The sequence below is a fragment of the Leucoraja erinacea genome, chromosome 28 (genome assembly GCF_028641065.1).
Source record: "Leucoraja erinacea ecotype New England chromosome 28, Leri_hhj_1, whole genome shotgun sequence".
Taxonomy (NCBI): domain Eukaryota; kingdom Metazoa; phylum Chordata; class Chondrichthyes; order Rajiformes; family Rajidae; genus Leucoraja; species Leucoraja erinaceus.
In genome coordinates, this window is record NC_073404.1 from 19,258,274 (window position 1) to 19,286,139 (window position 27,866).

General features: G+C 42.0%; 1 protein-coding gene across 2 annotated transcripts in view; it reads right to left on the minus strand.

The window, feature by feature from the left end:
- Positions 1-27,866, minus strand: part of tmem132e (transmembrane protein 132E) — a 151,634-nt gene that overhangs the window by 62,227 nt on the left and 61,541 nt on the right. For both annotated transcript variants that reach the window (XM_055657955.1, XM_055657954.1), the window contains exon 4: positions 4,665-4,857. In XM_055657955.1, the coding sequence (XP_055513930.1) occupies positions 4,665-4,857 (193 nt within the window). The remainder of the gene's footprint in view (positions 1-4,664; positions 4,858-27,866) is intronic.

Sequence of the window (27,866 nt, forward strand, 5' to 3'; positions counted from 1 at the left end):
ATACCTGGGCTATGCTACATGAATGTTAAACTGCTTTGTGTGTCTTATCATGTTTTGCCAGCCTGGCTGAGTGATGAGTTCTCTTGCCCTGTGTACAGCCTAGAGCTCTTCAATGTGCACTCAAGCAAGAGTAAATTATGAATGATCAAAGTAATACATTTCCCAAAAAAAACCACACACACACACACCTATATATATATATATATATCTCTACTCGACTAAGTGGGACCCGTGGGGTCCCAGCATCACACGGGAGGGCTGGTCACCAACGCAATATTCCACCTCTCCACCAATTCCAATATGGCTCGCCAGTGGGGGGGGGGGCAGCTTTGTTGCACTAGTATGGGTGTTGCAGGCCGAAGGTACTGGTTTACAGAGGGCTAGTATCGACATTGTGGGCCAAATGGATTCTTGGGCTGGCAGCCAACTATTGCAACGATTTTAAAAGCCAAGCCAAGGCAAACAATTGGGCAGCAGCCACCCGACAACCAAAATTCATTTTGTGAACACAAACTTTTTTAAATAGGCGAGGTAAACAATTGGGCAGCAGCCACCTGACAACCAAAATTCATTTTGTGAACACAAACTTTAAATAAAAAGGCAAACAATTTGGCAGCAGCCACATCGAGGGGACTCAAGTGGAGTAGTCGTGCGTTCAGTGTTATTCACAGCTCAGAGAGCCCTCTTGCTTCCTGGGTCTGGCAGAGTGAGTGAGGCACGACACCTCTGGGTTATAGTCCCTCCCCCCTGCCGCCAGCAGGGGCAGCAGAGAGAATGGGGATTTAAAAAATAAAAACATTAATATCTCTCTGATTTTTCATCGATGGGAAAAATCCTCTGGTCCCGGAAGGCGGAGGGGGGCTCTGAGCGAGGTGGCCAAAAATGACGGCCGTAGGTGGCGGCGTTCTCTCGGAAATCGCAGCACAGTGGGCCAAAATCGGTCAAGATCAGACTTTTAATAATATATAGTAGATAGATAGATACTTATCTTGGATGTGTATTTATTTATGTGTGTGTAAACACATCTTCGTGAAAAAACGACGTGGTAACAGTACTATTTTTACATATTCCGGTAGACATTTTCCCCCTGGAGTCCAAAATCACCTTATCTGAAAATGTCATGCTTTATTTCTCGAGTTATTAATGAAAATGTTCAAAAATCTGACAAAAATTTGAATTTAAAAACGAATGTCTTTCACTGATGATGTCACAATGGGTCTGCGAGCCTTCATCCTCGCGCTGCGAGTGACGTCACCTCTCCCACCCCTCTCTCCTCACCCCCTATTAATCAAAAGACTCAGCCGGTGATGAAATCAGGATGTTGACTGATGACCAAAGATCATAGCTGAAGTTTGCGGCGGCCCAACCCGCGGTCCTTTGGTCGATGCTCGCTCGCTCCATTGCTCGCCCACCCGCCCTCTCGCTAGGGGTCCTCGTGTCGGCGCATGGTGGGGAGGTTGCTGCCGCTCTTTGCCTCTGTGGCTGCCCTCTGCCTCTACCCGCTGCCTCTGTCCTCTGCCTCTGCTCCTCTGCCCTGTCTCTGCCCTCGCTCTTTCTACCCTCTCCCTCTCTAGCCGCGCCTGCGAGTTGGGGGCTATGCGCGAGTTAGGGATTAGGGCGGGCGATGGGGTAAAAGGAGTGAATTAATAATATTAATATAATATCAAGGGGGGTGGTTAGTGTGTGTGGGGTGGTTAGTGTGTGTGACGCCGCAGGCCACCCCCCCCCCCCCGCAACAACGGTACAGGATAACGCAACAATTTTAGGCCCACCTTAACTCACGATTGTCCTGGGATGTGCATTAGCAATTTTCGTTCATGTTCATGTTATATTTTACAAGTTATTGACATTTAAAACGACTTAAAACAGCACCCCCACTTATCTGCACGTGTGCAGTTGGAGCCTTTCCAGATTTGCCGATCGCCATTTTTTCTAGCCTGTACTTGCCTGGCCTCACAACGGGGACCCAACGACTCCACGGGTAAGTTTCCTTCTATTTTACAAACACCTCCACGGGTCCTCTACTTTCACTTAATTTCTGCACCCTGGGCCCTGGGCTGGGGTTGGAGCACATGCGAGGTCCGGGGGCGGTGAGAGGCCACGCTGGGGATCTGGGGTCAGGGTGCTGGGGCTGGGTCTGGGGGCGGCGGAGTTGCTGCTCCAGGCCCGCAGAGAGGGAGAGGAGCGGGACTGGGGTTGGAACCGGTGTGGGGTCCGGGGAGAGGCCGCGCCGGGGATCCGTGGCCTGGGCGCTGAGGCTAAGGTTGGATTTGGGGGCAGCGGTGCTGCTGTTCTAGACATGCGGGGAGGAATAGGACCCCCGACAGCCCCTGCCTCAAGTACAACTTCATCGCCGACGGTGGTTTACATCAAGATCCTGGGGAGGTGAGGAGGGAGGATGGGGGGGGGATTGATGGAGAGGAGAGGGTAAGGAGGGAGAGGGAGGGAAAAGTGGGGGAGTTGAGGAGGGAGAGAGGGGGGGGGGGGTGGGATGGGGGAGATGAGGAGTGGGGAGGAGGGGGATAGAAGGAGAGGAATGGGGTAGGGAGGGGAGAGGGGTTATGGAGGGAGGATGTGACTGAGGGTAGGGGAAAGGAGAGGGAGGGGTCAGGGATGGAGTGGTGGAAGGGAGGAGGAGAGGGGACAGAAGAGGGACGGTGAAGAGGGGGAGGGAGTGCTGGGGGATGAGGGGGAATGGAGGAGGATAGGGGTAGCAAGAGGGATGGCGAGGTGATAGAGAAGGGGAGGGGGAAGAAAGGGGAGGGGAGGGAAGGGGTGAGCGGATGAAACAGAGGGGGGTTGTTGGTGAGTGGGGAGAGGGAGGATAATGGAGGAGGGGAATAGGGGACTGAAGAGGGAGAGTGCGATGCACTCCCATTGATTTTATATTTTACATGTTATTGCCATTTTAAACTTAAAAACATCGCAGTCGTAGTCCCACTTGCCGGCCATGCCTGCACAGTTGGGGGAGGGTTGCCGTCACTCGTGTCACAACGGGGATCTCTGGCCTTACAACGAGTACCCATCAGGCGCACTGCGGTTTGGTGGAATATTGCGTTGGGGGAACGGGGCCCAACGGGTCCCACTTGGTCTAGGATATATTTAAAAATAAAAATCTCCCAGGATACCACACCCTCTTTCCTGCCTTCATTTAACCAGTAATCAAAATGACCCTAACTCAATTCCTCTCAGCACACCACCTTGATGTCAATGTGATGTGAGGCTTAGTATCAGTGGCACCCAGGTGCTCACTATTAAGATGCAGGATTTATTAGTTTGGTTTAGTTTAGAGATACGGCGTGGAAACAGGTCCTTCGACCCACCGAGTCCGCACCGACCAATGGTCACCCATCCACTAGTTCTATCCTCCACACTAGGAACAATTTACAGAAGCCAATTAACCTACAAACCTGCATATCTTTGGAACGTTGGAGGAAACCGGAGCACCATGGATAAAAACCCACGCGGTCACTTGGAGAACGTAAAAACTCCTTACAGTCAGCACCCGCAGGACCAGTCAGGATCGAACCTGGGTCTTTGGCACTGTAAGGCAGCAACTCTACCATCGTGCCACTGTGTCACCCGATGTACCTCTATTCATCCATTTCAAATTCTCAGCTCATACCTTTCACAGAACCTTTATTCCATAGATTTTTCTAAACTACTTAATTCCTTTGACAAGATGGAGCCACAGGTAAAAGTTCTAGCAGTATGAAAATGTTTCCTGATTCTTAATATAACAATACTACAATTGCATCAATCAATCCTTAAAGTGTTCAGTATTTGGTCTGTTCAGTTTTATTCACCAGATAGCAAATTCCATGGTTTCTGCAACACAACTTTCACGAAATCTGTCGATAACATATTCTGATCATCACCAGTGAATGGTTGTTAATTTACAATTGAATGATCAGAATTATAGCATTGGGGGAAAAAAAGGATAACCAGAGTTGTGACGTACAGTCAAATTAAGAAAGGTAAAAAAAACAAGTAACAGTTGCTAAGATAGGCAAAATTGCGACTGGCATTTCACTTTAATAATACCTTATTTATCTTCAGAAATATCTCACTTATGACACCATGACACTATGCAATTTGAAAAGATATTCAGCCATTATCTTGAAAGTCAACTGGGACAAAAATGGCATGTGTCCAGCGTTTGTCTACTTTTCAGGGGTGATAATTTAATTTCTGGATACACATAATATTAATGGATAGGTTTTAATTTATAATAATGGCATAATGACCGGCATATGGCCATTGTGTTCTTTTGTTTTGTATCGGTATGTATACGACAGAGTAAGAGAACTTAGCATGTTCAATAGGGAAGTGTGATCCTAAGGATGTGATGTCCCCTAAACTGATGCATGTTTTGAAGTTTAGTTTATAGCTTCAAACCTCAAAGCATTGGAAGTATAATGTGGTATCGAATTGCATCACCTTATAAGCATAAATCAATTGAAATAAATGTATGTCATTACATAATCACATGAATGAACTCTTAAAGCAGCATACTTGGAAATTAAAAATGTGCAGAATATTCAGAAGAAAAAATATATTCATATATTCCATTTAAATCATTAGATAAGTTGGAACTGAACAAAAAACGTGTTTCATGAGTGATAACAGTCAGGACTGAGTAGGGAAAGAGAAAATGCACTCACCATGGAGAGTGGTACAATAGCCCGGATATCCTTTTGAATCACGGTCAATTCTGTCACCACTTTGTCAGAATCTGGAGGAGGATTTTTTCCACGGTAGTCAACATGCCACATAATTCGTCTCGTCACTGACTGGCTGGTAAAATTTTCCATTTCAAAGTTCAACTGAATAATTTCATTGGGTTGAGCAGTTCTTCTGTTAAGAAATTAACTAAATTTTAGATTTTACTTTGAAAATATTAAAACAATTAAAAAAAATGATTATTTATGTTCCAGAGGTTGTAAGGACCCTTACAAAAACATGCCCAGATATCCTGTTGAATTCTTAGAGCTCACTGCACACATAATTGCTTTAATTGATATGTCCTAACTTTTGTGTCAAAAGTTCCCTCAGCCTTTCCTTCTATATTTTATCAAATCCAAACGTAACATCAGTTGATCACTACTACCCAATTTCAAATGTCATGTGAGACAAACATTTATGTACATCGTAAATAATGTTCATTAATAATAATTGTTAGGCTAATTATCACTAAAGGCAACAACACAATGAGAATACAAATTAGTCCATATTCCAGCGTGAGCAAGGAAATAACATTTTTTTGTTTAATGTTACAAACACATTCGGTATTTATGTTGAATCAGCATAACTTGATGGCATAATTCCTGCCAAATTGCAATCTCTGATGTCACACCAATGTTAAAGTTCCAATATAGCGTAAATTCATGGCCAAATCCCAGGATGAAACCTTAATTTGTGATATCTTCTAAGTGAGATCGGCCAATTGGATGGTTTGCTAATTCAGCAAAAAGGAATGGATTATTATAGTGCTTCAAAATATGCAATAGGCTATAACAGGATCAAGGAAAGGAGTGTAATTTGATTACTTTAAAAAGTCATGGTTAACATGTTCTGTGTTAAAATTTAATTTGTTCAAATTAAAAGGGTAAAAATCCAATAATCCATCATCCAAATTAAATAGTACAATGAGAATTAAGTTGTTACAAAATAAAATTTAACAACTTATTTTTATTATAAATTAATAATTTATAATATTGATTCATTGATTAAATTCAATGATACTTTATTGTCACATGTACTTAGGTACAGTGAAATGCTTTGTTTTGCATACCATACAGTCGGGTGTGGATTTGTCAATGACCACTGTCCGCAAAAGAGTTCATGAACAGAAATACAGAGGCTACACTACAAGATACAAACCACTGGTTAGCTGTAAAAATAGAACGGCCAGGTTACAATTTGCCAAGAAGAACTTAATGGAGCAACCACAGTTCTGGAAAAAGGTCTTGTGGACAGATGAAACGACGATTAACATATCAGAGTAGTGGCAAGAGTAAAGCATGGACGAGAGAATGAACTGCCCAAGATCCAAAGCATACCACCACATCAGTGAAACACAATGGTGGGGGTGTTATGGCCTGGGCATGTATGGTTGCTGAAGGTACTGGCTCACTTATATTTATTGATGATACAACTGCTAATGGTAGTAGAATAATGAATTCTGAAGTGTATTCTGAAGTGTATAGACACATCCTATCTACTCAAGTTCAAACAAATCTCAAAACTCATTGGCTGGCGGTTCATTCTACAGCAAGACAATGATCCCAAACAAAGAGATTTTCAAAGCTAAAAAATGGCCAATTCTTGAGTGGCCAAGTCAATCACCCAATCTGAACCCATTTGAGCATGCCTTTTTTATGTTGAAGACAAAACTGAAGGGTACTAGTCCCCAAAACAAGCATTAGTTAAAGATGGCTGCAATACAGCCATGATCATATTGAATGGCGGTGCAGGCTCGAAATACCAAATGGCCTACTCCTGCACCTATTTTCTATGTTTCTATGTTTACAGGCCTGGCAGAGCATCACCAGAGAAGACATCGAGCAACTGGTGATGTCCATGAATCACAGACTTCAAGCAGTCATTGCGTGCAAAGGATATGCAACAAAATACTAAATATGACTACTTTCATTTACATTACATTGCTGTGTCCCAAACATTATGTTGCCCTGAAATGGGGGGGGGGGTATAAAAACACTGCTGTAATTTCTACATGCACTTTAACCACATATGATTTTTTTTATTACAAATCTCAAATTGTGGCGTACAGAGGCAAATAAATAAATGATGGATCTTAGTCCAAAACTCTTCTTACATTAGAGTTGTCATGATTGCTTGATGCAACATCGCTAATAAATATGCTTTCCAAAGTAAGTAATATTTTAAAAATAATGCTCGAAGGGCCGAATCGCCGACTCCTGCTCCTAATTTCTATGTTTCTAACTCCCAAATTATCCATCCACACATCCTATTACATATATAGTGCATTCAGAAATTATTCAGATCCCTTCACTGTTTCCACATTTTGTTACGTCACAGCATTATTCTAAAATGGATTAAAACATTTTTTTATCATCGATCTACACGCAATACCCCATAATAAAAAAACAAAAACAGATGTTTAGAAATTTTGCAAAGTAAATAAAAAGAAATAACTGAAATATCACATTTACATAAGTATTCAAACCCTTTACTCAGTACTTTGTTGAGTTCTTTGGCAGCGATTACAGCCTCAAGTCTTCTTGGGTATGACGCTACAAGCTTCGCACACCTGTATTTGGTATATAGGTATGGTATTGGCCAGGTGATGAGCAGTGCCTTGTCTCCTCCAGATGTGACGCTTGGCATTCAGGCCAAAGAGCTCAATCTTGGTCTCATCAGACCAGAGAAAACAACCCCCTTTTGGCAAACTCCAAGCGGGCTGTCATGTGCCTTTTACTGACGAGCAGCTTCTGTCCGGCCACTCTACCATAAAGGCCCAATTGGTGGAGTGCCGCAGATATAGTTGTCCTTCCGGAAGGTTCTACCATCTCCACAGAGGAACTCTGGAGCCCTGTCAGAGTGAACATTGGGTTGTTGGTCATCTCCCTGACCAAGGCCCTTCTCCCCCACTTACTCACTTTGGCCGGGTGGCCAGCTCTAGCAGCTTCTGTCCGGCCACTCTACCATAAAGGCCCAATTGGTGGAGTGCCGCAGATATAGTTGTCCTTCCGGAAGGTTCTACCATCTCCACAGAGGAACTCTGGAGCCCTGTCAGAGTGAACATTGGGTTCTTGGTCATCTCCCTGACCAAGGCCCTTCTCCCCCACTTACTCACTTTGGCCGGGTGGCCAGCTCTATGAGGAGTCCTGGTGGTTTCAAAGTTCTTCCATTTAAGAATGACAGAGGCCACTGAGCTCTTCGGGATCTGCAATGCTGCAGAAATTGTTTTGTACTCTTCCCCAGATCTGTGCCTCGACACAATCCTGTCTCGGAGGTCTACGGACAATTCCTTCGTCTTCATAGCTTAGTTTTTTATCTGACATGCACTGTCAACTGTGGGACCTTATATAGACAGGTGTGTGCCTTACCAAATCATGTCCAATCAATTTAATTTACCACTGGTGGACTCCAATCAAATTGTAGAAACATCTCAAGGCTAATCAATGGAAACAGGATGAACCTATGCTCTAGTGTCATACCAAAGAGTCTGAATACTTATGTAAATGTGATATTTTAGTTATTTATTTTTAATTACTAAATTTCTAAACACCTGTTTTTGCTTCTTCATTCTGGGGTATTGTGTGTAGATTGATGATAAAAAATAAATAATTTAATCAATTTTAAAATAAGCCTGTAATGTAACAAAATGTGGAAAAAGTGAAGGGGTCTGAATACTTTCTGAATGCACTGTATCCTGTCATGTATGTGCAAGAGTTGAGTTGATCTTGTGGATCATTCCAGAACCTACCAAACCAGAGTGGGAACAAACACCTTTGATTTTGAAGAACTGGTTATGAAGTGGAGAAAGAAGAGTGGCAAGTTATTCACTTCCCTGTCTTCCTGATAACATGCTTCCCCCACCCTCAATCTTTAAGCATCTATAAGGTCAAGTAAGGAGAGTATTAGAATAATCTCCATTTGCTTAGATAATTGCAGCTAAAACACATAGTTAGAATTTGATCAATATCATAGACATGGTGGGCGTAAAGGCCTGTTTCTGTGCTGTAAGAATCTATGTTGTACAGCACTTTAAGTTGATAAGAATTTAATGTTTCTGCCATCTCTTTCTGTTCTAATCTGTGGTATTTTATGTTGATTTTTTAGTGACTCTATTCTCATTTGAACCTTTTGACATTGAGGTGCTACAAAACATATTGTTATTTTGCTTTATCTTACTTTATTTATTTTTCATTGTCTTTCCTATCAAAATTGTTTGTTTTTACTTAATTCCTTTGATCCCTCTGCTGTCTATCTATTTAGTGATGCCTTTCTCCTCAGCTTTCTCAAAAAAGGCATGCATTATGTTTTTATTCAACCATTAAGTCTTTTGAGTGTTCTGCTGTTTTCTTTAATTTAAGCATAGTATCTTTCTTCTGCACTGAATACAAAACTGTTCAAAATATTTCCCATTGTTGCTCTATGTTATTTGCCAATTTTTCCCATCCTACCTCTCTCAATTCTATTCTCAGAGCCTCAAAATCCATTTTTCTCAAATATATACATCCGGTATTTGACATACTTCTATACTATAATTCAAACATATTAGTAATTATTGCCTAGATTTTCCCTGACTTTTATTTCGTCCATCTGTTCTAGTTCATTCCTCATTACCAGATCCAATAGTTGCAATTTTTATATATGGGGTTAGACATGAATCCTGTACAGGTGGCAGGATCTCCATTCTCTTATCCCACTACCTACTACTTCCGCCCAATTAATACTGGAAAGTTTAAACCACTCATGATTAATACTTTACACTTCTAAATTACACCACTACTCAGTCGGCATTTCATCCTCAATCTGTACACTGTTCTTATCAGTGTGATTGATACGTTCTATCTTCTTGATTCACATGGATTATATTTTTGAGTTGTGGTTGCTTGTCTATTTTTCTCCTCATTGTGATAGCCATAATAAATACCACTAATCCATCCTCTGTTTCCTCGCTGTCTTTACCAAATATATTTTATATTTATTTTCCCTTGTCTTACTTTTTATCTGGAATTATAACACGTTAAACTAACCTAAACCTGTAAGAATGAATTAAAGTAGAAAGAATTTCATCATAAATTCATATTTCAATGCTTGGAACACCAATTCTAGTTCTGATTTAGGAAAAGAATGATTTAATATAAATGAAATGAATATTTATCCAACACCCTTCTCTATAGGAGCAACAGTACTTGATGAAGGAATTGCGTTCACTCCAATTTTGTCAAATATCGAATACCCAAAGAGATCTTTTCCTTCCTCTCAATTCTACTGCTCTGCCAAAAATCATTTAATTGACTTGGCCAGACAAGACAAGCCAAACAATCATAAATTGGCCATGACTTAACAGAAGCCAATTACATTCTATAGTGCACAGTGTTCCATTAGTGAAAATGTAAAAGGTCTGTCATTATCATTTTTTTTTAACAGATTTTATTTATTGATCATTGACAAATGGGCCCATTAAGTTTCCAGAGCAAGTATTAATTATTAATATTCATGAAACATATAATTGAGTAAAAATTGAATCACCAGCTCGGTTTAGAAAGGACACCATACCATGTTGATTTTTTTGAGAAAATTGAGAACTGAATCTGGAATCTGGCCATATATGGTTGATTGCATATAAGCTATTCTTAAGATATTTCTTTAATATAATTTTCCTTTGCTAAGGAAATTAATTAATATGAACATAGCTGTCAAGGGCCTGTCCCACTTAAGGCGACTTTTCAGCGGACTGCCTGCGACCTTCAAGTTCGAGGCTGTTGCTTCAACTGGCCTGAAAAACCACGAACTGGAACAGCGACCGTCAGACACACCACAGACACACATCGCAAAGGCAGGGGCCAGAGAAAGCGGGGGAGCGCGCAGTGTACGGTAAGTCCTTTAAAAGAGCGGGGGAGAAGGGGGAAGAAGGGGAGAAGGAGTGGAGACACTTTTAAGAAGTCAGACAACTTTTTATTAAGACAGAGATACACAGCTGTGAAGTTTAGCGGGCATTTAACATTACCGGTCAATTTTCCCTGGTTCTGAAAACTCGTGCTTATGTTTTTTTCTCCCCAATGAGCCAATGAAAATGCCCGGTCAGCAAAGGAGATTAACTAAAACTACCTACGGCTACTTCGACTACCTACAGCGACATGGCAACCCCACTACCACTGCGCCTATGACTACAAAAGTATCGATTTTCTCCATGGCAACCAATTTTTGGTCACAGAAAAATTTTCAACATGATGAAAAATTTTCCGTGACCATACTGAGGCCGCGACTAGTTACCACAATGCGGGAACTCTTCTCGACCATGAAGGAGACTCACTAGAGACCACCTACGAACATGTGGCGACCATGTGGCGATCTTGTGGCGATCGCAGAGTCTCCTGCATTCGCCAATAAGGTCGCCTAAGTGGGACAGGCCCTTCAGGATTTGCTGTGTAAGAAAGAACTGCAGATGCTGGTTTAAATCGAAGGTAGGCACAAAATGCTGGAGTAACTCAGTGAGGCAGCATCTCTGGAGAGAAGGAATGGGTGACGTTTCGGGTCGAGACCCTTCTTGAGACGGAAGTCTCTCCCGATAGCACAAGCCCCAGAGTCCTGGTTACATTTTCATAAAAGTTCTCAGCACGCTTTGCAACCTAATGACATCTTTCCAGTAGTGGAGTGAAAAAAACAACACAATACTGCAAGTGTGTCTTGTAACATTATGTTCCAGCCTCTATATTCAACTCCCTGAATTAAAGCAAGCATGCCAAAGCCTTCTTCGTGACACTATCTATCTTCAACACCACTTATGGGGAACTACGTACTTGTACTCCTAGATCCCTCAGCTGCACAAAATTCCCCAGAATCTTAACCTTCTCGGTTACTTCTTCAAAAAACGTAACTGTAAAATGCATATGGTTTAATTATGTTCAAAATCTATTTTAGGGTACAATTCGAATATAACCACCAAACGTTTGTTAGTATTGGATATAGTGAGGGTTCCATGCATTTTTAAAATTTCAGTCTTCTGTCCTGGTCCTTTGTTCCCTATTTGAGAGCAACATTTATCCTAGGTTTATCAATAATATTTCAATGGAAACATGAAGAAAATGTATAAAGCCAAATGTGGCAAATCCACTCACTATAATTTCGATCTTATAGATGCTGCCCTCTTATAATAAATTCATTACACATGTTTGTCATATCACAAAAGAAAAAACATGGATTATATGCATGGCTAGACATGACTATTAAAAATTGCTGTTTGTGATTAATTACATTTAAAACATTTTAATCTATAATAAAGTTGATGGCCATATACAAGCTTCTGTACTTTTCCTTCACATCTCTTTTCACTCCAGTAGATTACAGATGAACTATTTGGATAAAATGATGCATGCAGTCAAGCTTACAGACTGCTCGCCAAGCACAAAAAAGGGCTTAAATTAGGCTTCAGAGAAATCTTAAAATAATCTGTTCACAGTTCCTTAATAAGCAAAGATGGGGTTCTTTGTACTAAATCAGTATGACCTTTCAAAGAAAGATGTTTCTCTGTGGAAATCATTCATTAATATGCCAGAATTTAAAATTAGACCGAAAATCAGGGGATAATGTACCATAATGTTTGGGACAAAGAAACATTTTTTAATTTTTTGCCTCTGTACTACACAATTTGGGATTTGTACTAGAAAAAAAAATCACAATCTGTATGTAGTAATATATCAAATGATTTTTTGTTATTTTGAAGACGTTTAATATTTTGCCTAACAACGATAATGAGTTGAATTTTATGAATGAAGAACAGCCCCAACCCAGAACATTTTGTGTTTTGCATGAATTTTATATTGAAGTTCCTCACATTTTTTCATTATCTGTTGATGTTAAACTACAGATCATAGATTAATAGGGCATAGGTTTAAGGTGAGAGAGGAAAGATTTGATAGGAAATTAAGGGGATTTTTTTTCATACAGTGGACGGTGGGTATATGGAATAAACTGCCCGAGGCAGTAACCGAGGAAGGTACAACAACAACATTCAAAAGGCATTGATGGAGTATCTTGGTCGACATGGACAAATTGGGCTGTAGGCTGTTTCCATGCTATTTGATGATGTGTCAGTCATACAGCACGGAAACAGGCCCTTTGGCCTAACTCATCTAGGCTGATCAAGATGTCCCATCATAAGTTAGTCCCATTTATCCATGACGACAGCTTCTTCGGCCCATCATGTCCACACAATTGGTAGACACAAAATGCTGGAGTAACTCAGCGGGACAGGCAGCATCTCTGGAGAGAAGGAATGGGTGATGTTTCGGGTCAAGACCCTTCTTCAGACTGATCATGTCCACACCAGTCATTGATCCCCATTCACACTAGTTCTGTATTATCCCACTTTCTCGACCACTCCCTTTACATAGAAACATAGAAACATAGAAATTAGGTGCAGGAGTAGGCCATTCGGCCCTTCGAGCCTGCACCACCATTCAATATGATCATGGCTGATCATCCAACTCAGTATCCCGTACCTGCCTTCTCTCCATACCCCCTGATCCCCTTAGCCACAAGGGCCACATGGCTGATCATCCAACTCAGTTACCGTACCTGCCTTCTCTCCATACCCCCTGATCCCCTTAGCCACAAGGGCCACCTCTAACTCCCTCTTAAATATAGCCAATGAACTGGCCTCAACTACCCTCTGTGGCAGAGAGTTCCAGAAATTCACCACTCTCTGTGTGACAAAACATCAAGGACAATCTACAGAGGCCAATTAACCTACAAACCTGTACATATTTGGGATGTGGGAGGAAACTTGAGTATCTGGAGGAAACCCATGAGGTCACAGGAAGAACATGCAAACTCTATATCAAGAGTCAAGAGAGTTTTATTGTCATGTGTCCCAGATAGGACAATGAAATCCTTGCTTGCTGCAGCACAACAGAATATGTAAACATAATACAGAACAGGAGATAAAAGATCAGTGTGTCTATATACCATAGACCATGATATATACACAATAAATAAACAGATGAAGTGCAATAGTATTAATAGACTGTTATTGTTCAGAGCTTGTTTGATGTTGTATTTAATAGCCTGATGGCTGTGGGGAAGAAGCTGTTCCTAAACCTGGATGCTCCAGATTTCAAGCTCCTGTACCTTCTGACCGATGGCAACGGAGAGATGAGTGTGTGGCCAGGATGGTGTGGGTCTTTGATGATGTTGGCAGCCTTTTTGAGGCAGCGACTGCAATAGATCCCTTCGATGGTGGGGATGTCAGAGCCGATGATGGACAGGGCAGAGGTCACAACTTTCTGCATTTTTTTCCCGCTCCTGGACGTTCAAGTTGCCGAACCAAGCCATGATGCAGCCGGTCAGTATGTTCTCTACTGTGCACCTGTAGAAGTTCAATAGAGTCCTCCTTGACATTACCGACTCTCCGTAATCTTCTCAGGAAGTAGAGGCGCTGATGTACCTTCTTTATAGTTGCATCAGTGTGCTGGGACCAGGAAAGATCTTTGGAAATATGCACGCCCAGGAATTTGAAGTTTTTGACCCTTTCCACCATCGTCCCGTTGATATAAACGAGTTTGTGGGTCCCTAGCCTACCCCTTCCAAAGTCCACAATCAGTTCCTTGGTTTTGTTGGTGTTGAGAGCCAGGTTATAGTGCTGGCTCCATTTGGTCAATCGGTCGATCTCACTTCTGACTCATCACCATCAGTGATTCGTCCCACAACAGTGGTGTCGTCGGCGAACTTGATGATGGAGTTTGCACTATGTCCAGCTACACAGCCATGAGTATAGTAGGGGGCTGAGCACGCAGCCTTGAGGTGCTCCCATGCTGATTGTTATCGAGGATGACACGTTTCCACCAATACGGACAGATTGTGGTCGTCTGTGGATGAGAAAGTCGAGGATCCAATTGCAGGGGGATACACAGAGACCCAGATCCATGAGCTTGGTAACCAGCTTGGAGAGGACGATGGTATTAAACGCCGAGTTGTAGTCTATGAACAACAGCCTGACGTACGAGTCTTTGTTGTCCATGTAGTCCAGAGCGGAGTGGAAAGCCAGTGAGATCGCATCCACTGTTGACCTGTTGTGGCAGTAAGCGAACTGAGAAGGTCGAGGTTATTGTCGATGTAGGAGTTGATATGCTTCATAATCAACCTCGCAAAGCACTTCATCACCACAAACGTTAGTGCCACTGGTCGATAGTCGTTGAGGCATGTCACCTTGCTCTTCTTGGGCACCGGTATTATTGATGTCCTTTTAAAACTGGTGGGAACCTCAGACCTCAGAAGTGAGAGGTTGAAAATGTCTGTAAAAAACTACAGCCAGTTGGTCTGCACAGGTATTGCGAACATGACCGGGTATACCATCAGGTCCAGGCGCTTTCCAACGGTTCACCCCTTTGAAGGATCTTCTGACGTCGGCCTCTGGGACTGTGACTGAAATACCATCACGGCGAATGGGGGCTCGGGAAGGCTAGACAACACCCGATGTCAGGATTGAACCCTGATCTCTGGTACTGCTCTACCAGCTGTGCCACTGTGCTGCCCTATCTATTGATAGGCATGTGCGAGAGACAATGGGTTGCAAGTATATATGGAAACAAGTCAGAGAATGGGACAGATGGGATTGCCATACTGGAGCTGGCATGAACCCAGCAGACCAAATTGCTGTCATTGTTATAAGACAGTATAGATCATAAAAATCACATAGAAATTGCAACTCGGAATAGATTCCAGTCACCTCAACTGGTCCATTCAGTGAATTACAAGTCTTATCTACGTGACTTTATCTAACCCTTTCAGAACATCTTATATTTTTTTACAAAAGAAAAACCAGAGTGGTCAGAGATTTGTAGAGCCACAGGAGATAGGCAAGGTCCTTTATGAATATTTCTTCTCTGTTTGTACCATGGAGAAAAACATGAAGGCTAGGGAACTTAAGACAAGATGACTTGAGGATACTCGCTATTATGGTTGAAAAATACTGGATGTCCTGAGTCATATGAAGGCAGATAAATCTCCCAGGCCTGATCAGATATATCCTCACTATATAACTTCTTGCAAATATGGAGTCCAGCTAAGGGTCGTGAGTGCTGAACATTACCCTTATTTAAATACTGATTTAAATAATTGTTGCAGCTACGATACTTTTGGAGAACTTTCAGGACATACATAAAAAACTGCTTTGGTTGTAACTCAGTAAACTCATCCCCAACATTACAATGCTGCATGGTAAAGGTGAAATGATATTTGTCCAATTCCATATAATTTTTCTTCAGTTTTTACAATGAATTAGTTGGCATTTTCCATTGTTGTCAACAGTAAAGCCCAAAGTTAAGTTTTCACTCAAACTACATTATTTCTTTGAAACCACAAATGTATGACTAGCAAGTTGTATTCTTAGTGGCAGCTGCACAGGACTCATCAGGCAGGATGCCAAGACAGCTGCATTGAATTGGGCTGAGAAACAAGACAGCTGCAGAGAATGGAGTAAGATCTTGTGTAAATGATGCGTAGCTGGGATGTTTATCTCATTTATCTTTTTACTCTCAAAATACTAGTTCCAACATGCACAACTTTGCAAATGTATATAGTAGTTCTAGATTTGATTTCATTTAAAAACATCAAATGAAATCTATATGAAATAGAATATCGTAAAAATAATTTGAAGTTGAATTTTTAAATACTGAAATTATAGAGTTCCCTTAAGTTATATTATATCAGCATTATCTAGAATTTCAGCCCTACTTTATTGTCTTATTATGTACAGACAACGTTATTATCTGCTGGCTCAGGCCCATTGTATGATATGCCGCCTGTCGTATCACAATAGGATTTAACTGGTCAGTATCCAAAAGGACAATCTTGGTAGCCTAAAGTGGCTTGGCCTAGAGTGGCAAGGTCAGAGTGGCAGCGGAATTTTCAATACTGATCTCACTGAGCCATTCATGTCCTTGTCATTCCAATGATAGCTTTGACAGCTTGCTCTAATAAAGCAATTTTAGTTTGTTCATTTTTCTAATATTCTAACGTTTTAAATAAACATTCTAACATGTTAAATTGCGTCAACATTAAGAAACATTTACCATCTACTAAAAACAAGCAAGTTTTTAAAACATTAGAAACCATTGAAACTAAAATAATATCTATAATACTAAACGTCTTCCTATTGTTTGTGTTTGTGCCCACGATGTGTCTCTGTCTGGTTTTCCTATCTTCTTCCAAACGCTGGGCCACAGCCTTCCTGTTTTCACACATCCTACTCACATTTTTCCCGTGTTGGCGATAAACATCTTCGCGTCACATTCCCACCTATATTTCCGAAGTTATTAATCCTTGAAATTTAAAAAACAGCCCCAAAAACTCACCCATTTCGGAAAAATAAATCCGAATGATGTCGCAATGCACTCGCAAGGCAGCACGGGACACTCCAGGAGGGAGAACAACTCCAGCACTTGCGGTGAACGAGGAGTGGCAGTGGCTGCCGCGCCCAACACTAGATGGGAAGGGTGGTGCCCCGGGCCGAACCCGGGGACTGGGCCTGGGCTGGAGCCGAGGCTGGAGCTGGAGTGAGGGCCGAGCCCGGGACTTGGGGTGGGGCCGTGACTGCGGCCGAGAAAGAAGCTGCTGCTGGAACCAAGGATGAGCCGGCGTCCGGGGACAGGGACGAGCACGGAGATGAAATTATGGCCTGGACTAGAGCCCAGGCGGTGGCCGAGCTGACGGCTGGAGTCTACAGCCAGGGCCGGGCCGAGTACGAGAACCAGGCGAGTTCCAGGCCACGGCACTGCTCTACGACCTGGGTAGGTGCTGGGGCAGGGAATGGGGCTGAGGGAAGGAGGATGAGGGAAATGAGAAGGAGGAAGTCGGGGTGGGAAGTGGGGTGGTAGAGGGAGAGGGGGAGGTGGGGGGGGGGGGGGGGGGGGCGTGGAGGAGGGAGATGAGGTGGGGAGTGGGGTGGAGAGGGGAATGATACTGGGGAGGTGAGGAGGGAGAGTGGTGAGATTTAGGGAAGGAAGCGATAGGGAGGGTAGTTGCCACGTCTACACTCCCTCTCTCGCCCCTCCCTCCCCCCTCTCTACCCCTTCCCTATCTGCCCTCACTCCCACCCTCTCTACCCCCCTCACTACCCCTCCCTCCCTCACACTCTCTACCCTCGCCGCCCCACTCTACCGTCTCCGCCCATTCCTCTCTCTCTACCACCTTCCCTCACTGCCCCTCTCCTCTACTCCCCTCCCCCTCTCTCCCTCCCTCTCGGCCCCTCATCCCTCTCTGCCCCATCTCCCTCTATTACCCCTCCTCCCTCTATTCCCCCTCCCCCCTCTATTCCCCCACCCCTCCCTCGCTATCCCCCTCCCTCTCTAGGGATTGAAGAGGGAGGGTGAAGAGGAAGAGGAGGGAGTGCTGGGGGATGAGGAGAAATGAGCTGCACCTGCGCAGTTGGCGGCTGTGTTGTGTTGGGGGAACGGGTGAGTGGTGCGATCTTGCGTTGGGGGAGCAGAGCGGGTCTGCACTTGGTCTAGTATTTACTAAAATTACCTACATATTTATAACACAAAGGAAACCACCTTTCTTTCATTCCCTGCACACAAACATTTTCCCCATCCCTTTCTTTTTAAATTAATTTTGTAGTAGATCCTGAAAACTGTTAACCTGATGCAGAATGCAAGAATACATTTCTTAGCATGAGTGATAGAGAATTTAAGCAAGGTTCACCTGTCCCTAGAGTCTAGCAGAGCAGTGTAATTGCAGATACTGTATCCAATATAATTAAGTAAATTCAGTGCTTTAACATTTGACTCAGAACACATGGAAGTTGACACTGCTGGCGGCATTGAAAATATCTAATTGTCTGCTACAATAATAAAGCATGCTACAATAGTCCTAGTACCTGTTCTGAACTGGACATTTGTGTATTTCATTAGCATCTACATACATTCTTCCAGTTTAAAAAAAAAAGCTAGATTAAGAAAACATAGTAAATTAAGCAAATAAGGATCATTAAGCTGCTTTGTGTCATGACTAGCGAGTTTACAAGGCGATGCACAATTGAATTCACTTTAATCTGTAAGATTGTTTTCATATACTACAAAAAAAGCTAAATTTCTTCACTAGGAGTTGATCATGCTTGACGTAAACAAGATTGCCCTGAAATTGGACTGTGTGATTAAAAATCAAGGTTTTCATGTTCAAACCTCAAAAATATAGTCAGTATCAGAGTTTGCGAAATCTCAAGCAATGCTGTGGTTATAATATGCACAAGAGCATGTTAGATGTCTGGTGCATAAGATGGCATCAAATTAAGTCATCCGTCATGCAATATACATTTTCAGCCTTGCCAGCTCAAATTCAAGAGCTTTTAAGAGACAGATGTCCATGTACAGTCAAGTATAGATTCTGAGTGCTCAATGCATCAGAACAGCGAGATTTAGAGGTCTATCCCTGTACCTGAAACTTAGAATTCTGCAGTTTGGAGGTTGGCTGAGTATTCAGGTTGCCGTTCATTAACGCAGTAACTTTGGATGAGATGCACAGGCAATTATTACCTCTTCACTACAAGTTTCTCTAGCATCCTACTTGTGCTGGACAGGAGATAGAGGCAGGATAGCATGACTAGACAACATTCAGACACGGGCTGGCAGGTAATATGTGTTACTAGCATCGTAAATGTTTTAAGTAATTACCATTTACAATGAGAAAAAGTCTTCCCACTGATCCTTGAGATTTCATGACAATATCATTGAAAATTCTCCCACTATCGACACTGGCTGGAGGTTACCTCTGACTAGGAACTCAACAGTACTAGCCACATCAATACAATAAATACAAGAGCAGATAAGAAGCTGGTTTCTAACAGTGCGTCATTCATGTCCTGACACTCCAAAGCCTTTCCATCATTTACAAGTAGTGTGAAAACCACCGGGTGGCGCCAGCAATTTACTGCCTTGCCAACAGTCTCAAGTCAAGTCAACTTTATTTGTCACATACACATACAAGATGTACAGTAAAATGAAAGTGGCAATGCCTGCAGGATTGTGCAAAACAATAGAACTGCCTGTTCCTTCTTTCTTTTGTTGTTTGCTTGTCTGTTAAATGTATGTTTTTAGTTCACTTTAGGTTGTTTTATGTGGGGGGGGGTTGAGGGCCACTTTTTCTAATCTCTTACCTCGACGGAGATGCAATTATTTTCGGTATCGTATCTCCGTCCGCACTGCAGCCCCTGTCCCACTTTCATGACCTCTGCCGAGTTTGTCCTTGACTCATTCTCGCAGCATGGTCGTCATGAGGTCGTAGGTAGGTTGTAGGAGGTCGTAGGTGTGTCGTAGGTAATCGTGTCATCAAGTAGGTTGGGCGTTTTTTCTAGCATGATGAAAAATGTCCACGAGTAAAAAAGGTTGTGAATTAGGTCGTGAAAGTGGGACAGGGGCTTAACATCGAGGAGTTGGCGGCCTTTGCTGGAGACCGACTTCGAGAGCTCCACCACGGGTGCCTGCGGACAACATCATGGAGCCCATGATCCCTTTGCCAGGGTTTGACCTCTGAGCTGTACCGCGGGAGCCTGCTGGCTTTAACCTCGTGGAGCTCGCAGTCTTCTAGTCAGAGACCGACTTCGGGAAATCCAAGCCACAGGAGCTACGAGGTGATTTTTCAAGACTTTAAGGTTGGGTTCCAAAATGTCAGAAACTAAGTAAGCAATTGTAAAGAATTCAAATTATATAAAGGTTCATTGCATTCGAATAGTTATGGCAATACTGTAGCGTGCATTGAAGTATGGTAGCTGAGTTTATTAAAAAGATTGAAGATTTTTGTGGGAAATAGCTTTATGGTACAATGTTTGAATGAAGTAGATCTGGTTTTGCCGGACAAAGTCTAAAAATTGAGATTACTTTTTATATATAGGCTGTGGGCCGAGGAGCTTTATTCTGCAGTTTTGTGACCCAAGTCACCCAACTACATGAAATTTTCACAAGACCTCAGCAGGGACTTTGCTTTCAAGGCTTTCTTGCACTTTAATCCACTGCGCAGCACTTTCTTCAGCCTTTTTAATGCTTTTCCCACTAAATACAATTACCTGCTGCAAGTTTCCACGACATTTATTCCACAGAACAACAAATCAGAATCTCCAGTAAAACAGGCATCTGTGTAGCCCCCTTAGCCATTTTGTGTGCTAGCCTGAAACAAAGAGCGTGATTGGCCAACTGGCAGACAAATCAATGTTAAACGTGCTTTGATTGGACTAAAAATTACCCGAAAATATTCTCTAATTCAATAAAAAATGTGCAAGTCTTCTTCATATCAAGTTTCAGGGGTGATTTTTAAAAATATTTTTACACAATATGTGAAAATTTCATGTACTTTGGTGACTTGGGTCACTAAATCCCATTTCTAGACACATTTTTGATGTTCGGCCCACAGCCTAATAGTTCCTTTAAATTCCAAAGTTCCTTTAAATTCCAATTTTAAGGTTAAGGCCTATGATAATCTCTATTCTTCAGATTAAAGAGAATAAATAATAGCAAATTACATTAGATTAGTTTATTGTCAGATACACTTGGGCGCAATTAAATTCCTTGTTCACATGAAGCTCACAGAGTAAACAGCATACACACAGTAATGTTACATAAATACAAAAAAAAGCAGTGCAGCAGAATAGTGCAAAAACTAATTAGTGCAAAAGAATATTAAAGGGCAATAATGGAACAACAAAATAAGGTAGAGTTCAGAGTAAGAGTCTGTCGAACATGCGCCTGAAGTCCCGCAAACCCTTTTAGTCTTACGTTAAACCCCTGGAAGACTTTGACTCCAAGATGGAGTGGCGCAGAGCCTGGAAAGATATCAACACCATCAACGGAGAGGTCATCACAGATCCCACAGTGAAACCACCGGGTTTTGACCTCCATCGCAAGCAATGGCTAACCCTGAACAGAATCCGCGCCCTCCATGCAAGAACAGTCCATCATCACCTACATACTTATGGCAGATGACAGACAGCCCTGCTTGCGACTGCGGACATCCAGACCAGACCATCCCACACATCGTGAATGACTGCTCACTGTCCTGGCCTGGATGTCTATCTTTGATCTACAACTTTAGGCTGTGCACGCCATACGCATGAAGAAGAAGAAGATTAAGAGTACATGGCAGCATCTCCAGGAAGGTGGTATGAAAGACGTGATTGGTCAAGACTCAGTAGCAAAGGGGGATGAGGCTGTTTTTCAGGACATCCGAGCTTTCAAACTTCTCCCAGAAGGAAGATACCTCTGTACATCAATGCTGTTAGGGGTCGTGCCACTAACTGTACACTTTCCCCTTATATTTGATCTTCCTATGCGCAACACCTCACACTTGCTCGGATTAAACTCCATCTGCCATTTCTCCATCCATTTCTGTAGTTGATCAATATCCCACTATTTACAAATGGCAGTCATCCACAGTTCATAACTCCATAAATGTTGGTGTCATCTGCAAACATATGAACCAACTCATGTGCCAAGGTATATATATCTATCTCTATACCTATAGAAGTCTCATCTTGTATGTGTGCGTGTGTGCTTGTGTGTATATGTATCTTTCTACGCTAGCGCAGAAATTTTTAGATTATTAATATTAATCGACAAAATAAAATGCTTCACTTCACATTTCATTCTATATTTCACAAGTTTTAGCGTTTTAAAAATAGACACACTCAAGTTTTTAAATGGCAAACATCTTTCAACGCGCTTCAAGTGATGTCACAAAGGGGGTGGAGTGGCCACCAAGGGGGAGTGGGCGGCCACCAGCTCCCAGTGGCGTCAGGGGGAGGGCCACATTTAAATGAACGTTCCGCTTTTTCCCACCCGAACTTCTACCCGCGACGCCCCAGCTGGGGTTATGTAAGGTTGTACAATTTGCCTCGAAAGTAATACGGCCAACTCTCAACATCGTGGTAAGGGAATTCAAACCAACTTACAGACCAGCCATGGCGTTTACATCCTCCTCATCGCCCCTCCCTCCCACAGCGCCGTGCTCCCTCCACACCGCCCCTCCCTCCCACAGCGCAGCGCACCCTCCTCACCACCCATCCCACCCACAGCGTGGTCACCGCCCCTTTCAGTGACGTCAGGGGGAGGACCGCATTTCAAAAACACCTTCACCGCCTCTCCAACGGTCGAGTCAACATCCACTTCTGAATTGTTTGAGGTCGAGTGAATATCGACTGAACTGAAGTCTACTGTTGTCGCAGTGGGATCTGAACACAGATCTTGATTGGTTTCCATGACTTTGGATTAATAATTAGGTAATATGGATGCTGTTATTCAGGTTGTGCCAAATCTACACAGAGGGTGGTGGGTGTATGGAACAAGCTGCCAAAGGAGGTAGTTGAGGCTGGGACTATTGCATTGTTTAAGAAACAGTTGGACAGGTTTGAAGGGTTATGGACCAAGCGCAGGCAAGTGGGACTAGGGTAGCTCGGACATTGTTGGCTGGTGTGGGCGAGTTGGTCCGAAGGGCCTGTTTCCACACTGTATTAATTTATGACTACCGTATGTCAAGCCTGATTTGCTGGTGCGTTTTCAGCTTTTTTGGTCTATGTTCTCACTCTCTAATTCCTCCAGTTCACTCACTGGCTAGAAAACCAAATAGGCGACAGAATGGTACAACAAGTTGAGCTGCTGCCTCTCAGCGCCAGAGACCAGGTTCAATCCTGACCTCAGTGGGGAGTTTGCACGTTCTCCCTGTGACAGCATAAGTTTACTTCCACATCCCAAAGACGTGCAGGTCTGTATATAATTGGCCTCTATAAATGTCCTCGAGTGTGTAGGGAGTAAAGTAGGATAACAACTAGTGTGAATAGGTGATCGATGGTCAGCATGAACTCAATGAGCCTAAAGGGGCTGTCCCCCTGCGATGACCTAATTGGCGAATTTAGAAGACTTTGCTCTCAACTCCTACTTGCAGCATGGTCAACACAAGGTCCTAGGAGGTCTTTGTAACTCTCCTTCATGTTCGAGAGTAGTCCCCACGTATTCGAGGCCCCAGCTAGGTCGCGCGTATTTTTCAACATGCTGAAAAATGCCCGCGAGTAAAAAAAGGTCGCCATGGAAAAAATGTTTTTTTTTTACTCGTAGGTTTAGTCAAAGTAGGTCGTAGTAGGTCAACATGTTATTCATAGGTAATCGAGGGTAGTCAAAGGTAATCAAAGGTAGTCATAGATAGTCTTCAACATACTCGAAGGAGGTCGAAGGAGATCAAAGGAGGTCATCTTCACTCTCCACTATTCGGTGTCCAATTTTCCCTAAGCTAGTCGAAGCTAGTGTTCAACATAGTCGAGGGAGGTCGAAGGAGGTCTTCTACATAGTCGAAGAAGAACTTCAACATGAAACTTTTTCAAACTCCCCTAAAATCTTCTAAGCTCGCCAATTAGGTTGCTGCAGTGGGACAGCCCTTTAAGGACCTCTTTCCATGCTGTATTTCTAAAGAAAAACTTGCTTATGTCTTATTCCATTGGTCATGCCCGTTTTACCTTATCAGAGACATCCGACCCCTCCCACATCCTCCCTCCATCTTTATGAGCCTCTTTAATATCCTTTCAAGTACTTCATCATGAAATATTAGCTCTGTTTGTCTTTCCACAGATGAGAACAGACCTGCTGAGTATTTCCAAAATTTTTATTTTTGTTTTAGATTTGCAGACTCGGCAGTTTAAAAAAAATTTAACAGACATGTGCCAATATTTGCAAGAAACGAAGATAATTGCCTCAGAATGGGATAAGAATCATTCCACATTTTCCAGTTACAATTGGATAGGCAAAAGAAAAGTCATTTATCATCTCCCATCTACAAATTACAGCAAAATGATAACATGTTAAAATTAAAAGTGCTTAATATAATTGCATGGAACATTTGTAGAAAAAGTTTGACAGATTAATGGTACAAATAAAGATTAATGGGTCTGACCTAATAGGCATTATGATGCATGGTTGGATGGTTTCCAAGATTAGGAACTAAATGTTCCAAGATACTTGAGTTTCCAAATAACAGACAAAATGTGAGTGGTGATGCTGTTGGTAGCATGGAGGAGAGATTTGATTTAATAATGAAGAATGACACAAGGTCAGAAATGAAAAATTACCTTGATCAAAATTCTACAAAAACGTGACTTAGAAGGTCGATAGTAATAGCAGAACTGGTATACAGGATGCTAATCAAGAAATGAGGAGCCTCTAGAAAAGTAATGTAGTAATCATCGAGGATTACAATCTTCATATGGATTGGACAATTACATTGGGTAAGAGATCAGAGAACACATTGAAGATAGTTACATATAAAATTATAAGTAACTGATAAAAGACATATAAATCACCAAACGAAAACCCCCACCCTTGTTAAGGTCTTGTTAATAAGATTAATAATCTCCAAGTAAAATATCAAAAGATAAAAAAATAAATCTTACTTTAAAGCTATTGATATAAAATCTGAAACAGTACAGTATAACACAGAAAAATGACCTTCAGCCCTTGATGCCCGTGCTGATCATGAAATTTATTTAAATTACACATCTGCCGCACTTCCCTGTGTGTTCCCGTGCCATTCTTAATGCTTCTTAAATATTGTTATTGTACAGTACCCTCGACAATGTTTGGTACAAAGACCCATAATTTCTTTATTTGCCTCTGTACTCCACAATTTGAGATTTGTAATAGAAAAAAAATCACATGCGATTAAAGTGCACATTGTCAGATTTTAATAAAGGCCATTTTTATAAATGTTGGGTTCACCATGTAGAAATTACAGTAGTGTTCAAACATAGTCCCCCCCATTTAAGGGAACCATGATGTTTGGGACTCAGAAATGTCATGTAAATTAAAGTAGTCATGTTTAGTATTTTGTTGCATATCCTTTGCATGCAATGACTGCTTGAAGTCTGCGATTCATGGACATAACCAGTTGCTGGGTGTCTTCTCTGGTGATGTTCTGCCAGGCCTGTATTGCAGCCAACTTTAGCTTATGCTTGTTTTGGGGACTAGTCCTCTTCAGCTTTCTCTTCAGCATATAAAAGGCATGCTCAATTGGGTTCAGATAGAGCGATTTGCTTGACCCCTGAAGAATTGGCCATTTTTTAGCTTTGAAAAATTCCTTTGTTGCTTTAGCAGTATGTTTACGATCATTGTCTTGCTGTGGAATGAACCGCCGGCCAATGAGTTTTGAGGCATTTATAGAAACATAGAAACATTGTATTGTATTGTATTGTATTGTATTTTAATGACCACACAGCCAGGCTGGTGGAATTTGGGTTGTCAGCAGCGATACAATAATAACGAACACACAACCACAATAAAAAATGTAACACAAACATCCACCACAGCATTCATCACTGTGGTGGAAGGCACAAAAATTTGGCCAGTCCTCCTCCATTTCCCCCCCGTGGACAGGACCAAAGTCCAGAGTCAGTCCAGGATCGGCTCTTCCTCACCGGAGACCGCGGCTTTAAGTTGTTGTAGGCCATAGAAAATAGATGCAGGAGTCCCCTGAAATAGGGGACTATGTATAAACACAGTTGTAATTTCTACATATGAAACCAAAAATGTATAAATATGGCCTTTAATAAAATATGACAATGTGCACTTTAACCACATGTGATTGTTTTCTAATACAAATTTCAAATTGTGTACAGAGGCAAATAAATAAATTAATGGTCTTTGTCCCAAATATTATGGAGGGCACTGTATATGCATACATCACTTTCCTTGGCACTGTGTTCTAGGCACCTCCCATTCCGTGTCTAAATAAACTTGCATTTTAAATCTCTATTAAATGTTGCCATCTCACCTTAAAGCTATACCCTCTACTATTTGATATATCCACTGAGGGAATAATTTTATGTACTTCCATCAGTTCGCTACGCACCCTCCAATGCCCCACAGTCTGAAAACAAAGTCTTAAATTTATGTAAAGTTAATTGCACAGAAAAAAAGACAGGTTTATGAAAGAACTTAGTTTAAAAGGATAGTGGCCAGCATTCCAAGTAAACTCATTACTACTGAATTATTGAACAACTAAAAATGTTATGGGTGAACCGCACTTTTGGTCGTAAGAACATAACAAAGAGAAATAGAAGAAAGCTTGTCACCTACTCCATTGTTCAATAATCATATCTAATCTTTACTTCATGGTCATTTTTTTGTACTAATCCCAATAAATATTGATATCCTGAAATCAATAAACTTGTCTAGTTTCAAAATATTTCCTGACTCAGGAACCACAATTCATGTGGGTTGAAAATTCTATAGATTCATCGTCCTCACGGTGAAGACATTTCTTCTCATCTCAGTTCTATCCCTTAGTTTGACAGCCTGATCCTTGGGTCATAACATTCCTAGTTAGGGATATATCACCCCTGCAGAAATGTAATTGGCACCTAACATAACTTACAATAAATATCCCAAAGGGAAATAATAAAGCTCCATAAGTAAATTGGTTCCCCATGTGACAAGCTAAATAGTTTGAAGGTAGTGTTAGCTGGAGTTATTATACTGCCAAAAAGAGTACTAAGTCTGTGGATTGGGTGAAATTTGAAAACAAGCAAAGGATGTCAGTTTTGAGTGACCCCAAGCACCAAGCTGCATTTTACATTAATTTGCCATTCCACTTTCATTTTGTCCTCTGGCTTACTTACTTTGGCTTTCAAAGAAGCACATTGGAAAGTCACTCAAGAAATTATTATCCAACTGAGCATATTACCATCTACAAAGTGGTTTGCAGTAATTCACTGAGATTACACCAACAACACCTCCCATATCTGCAAAGGATAAAAGCACACCACAAAGGATACAAGCAACAGATGCATGGGAACACCACCACCTGCAGGTTCCCTTACAAGTCACACATCTTCTTGATTCTACCAGATTAACTTTTTACTTTCACGGATCAACTCTTTCTCTGTGACTTTACAACTTATTCTCCATCATTTAAGTAATTTCTTCTTGAGCACCTAAATGGAACCTCCTCCCAACACAACGACAGGCAGTGTATTCCAGATTCTGATCCCCGAGGCACATCACTAGGCACAGGCTCCCAATCCGAAAAACATCGCTCTTTGCTTCCTCCAACAACACCAATTCTCTATCCAGTGAGCTAGCTCTCCCAGGATCCCATGTGATCGAACCTTCTAGAGCAGCCTA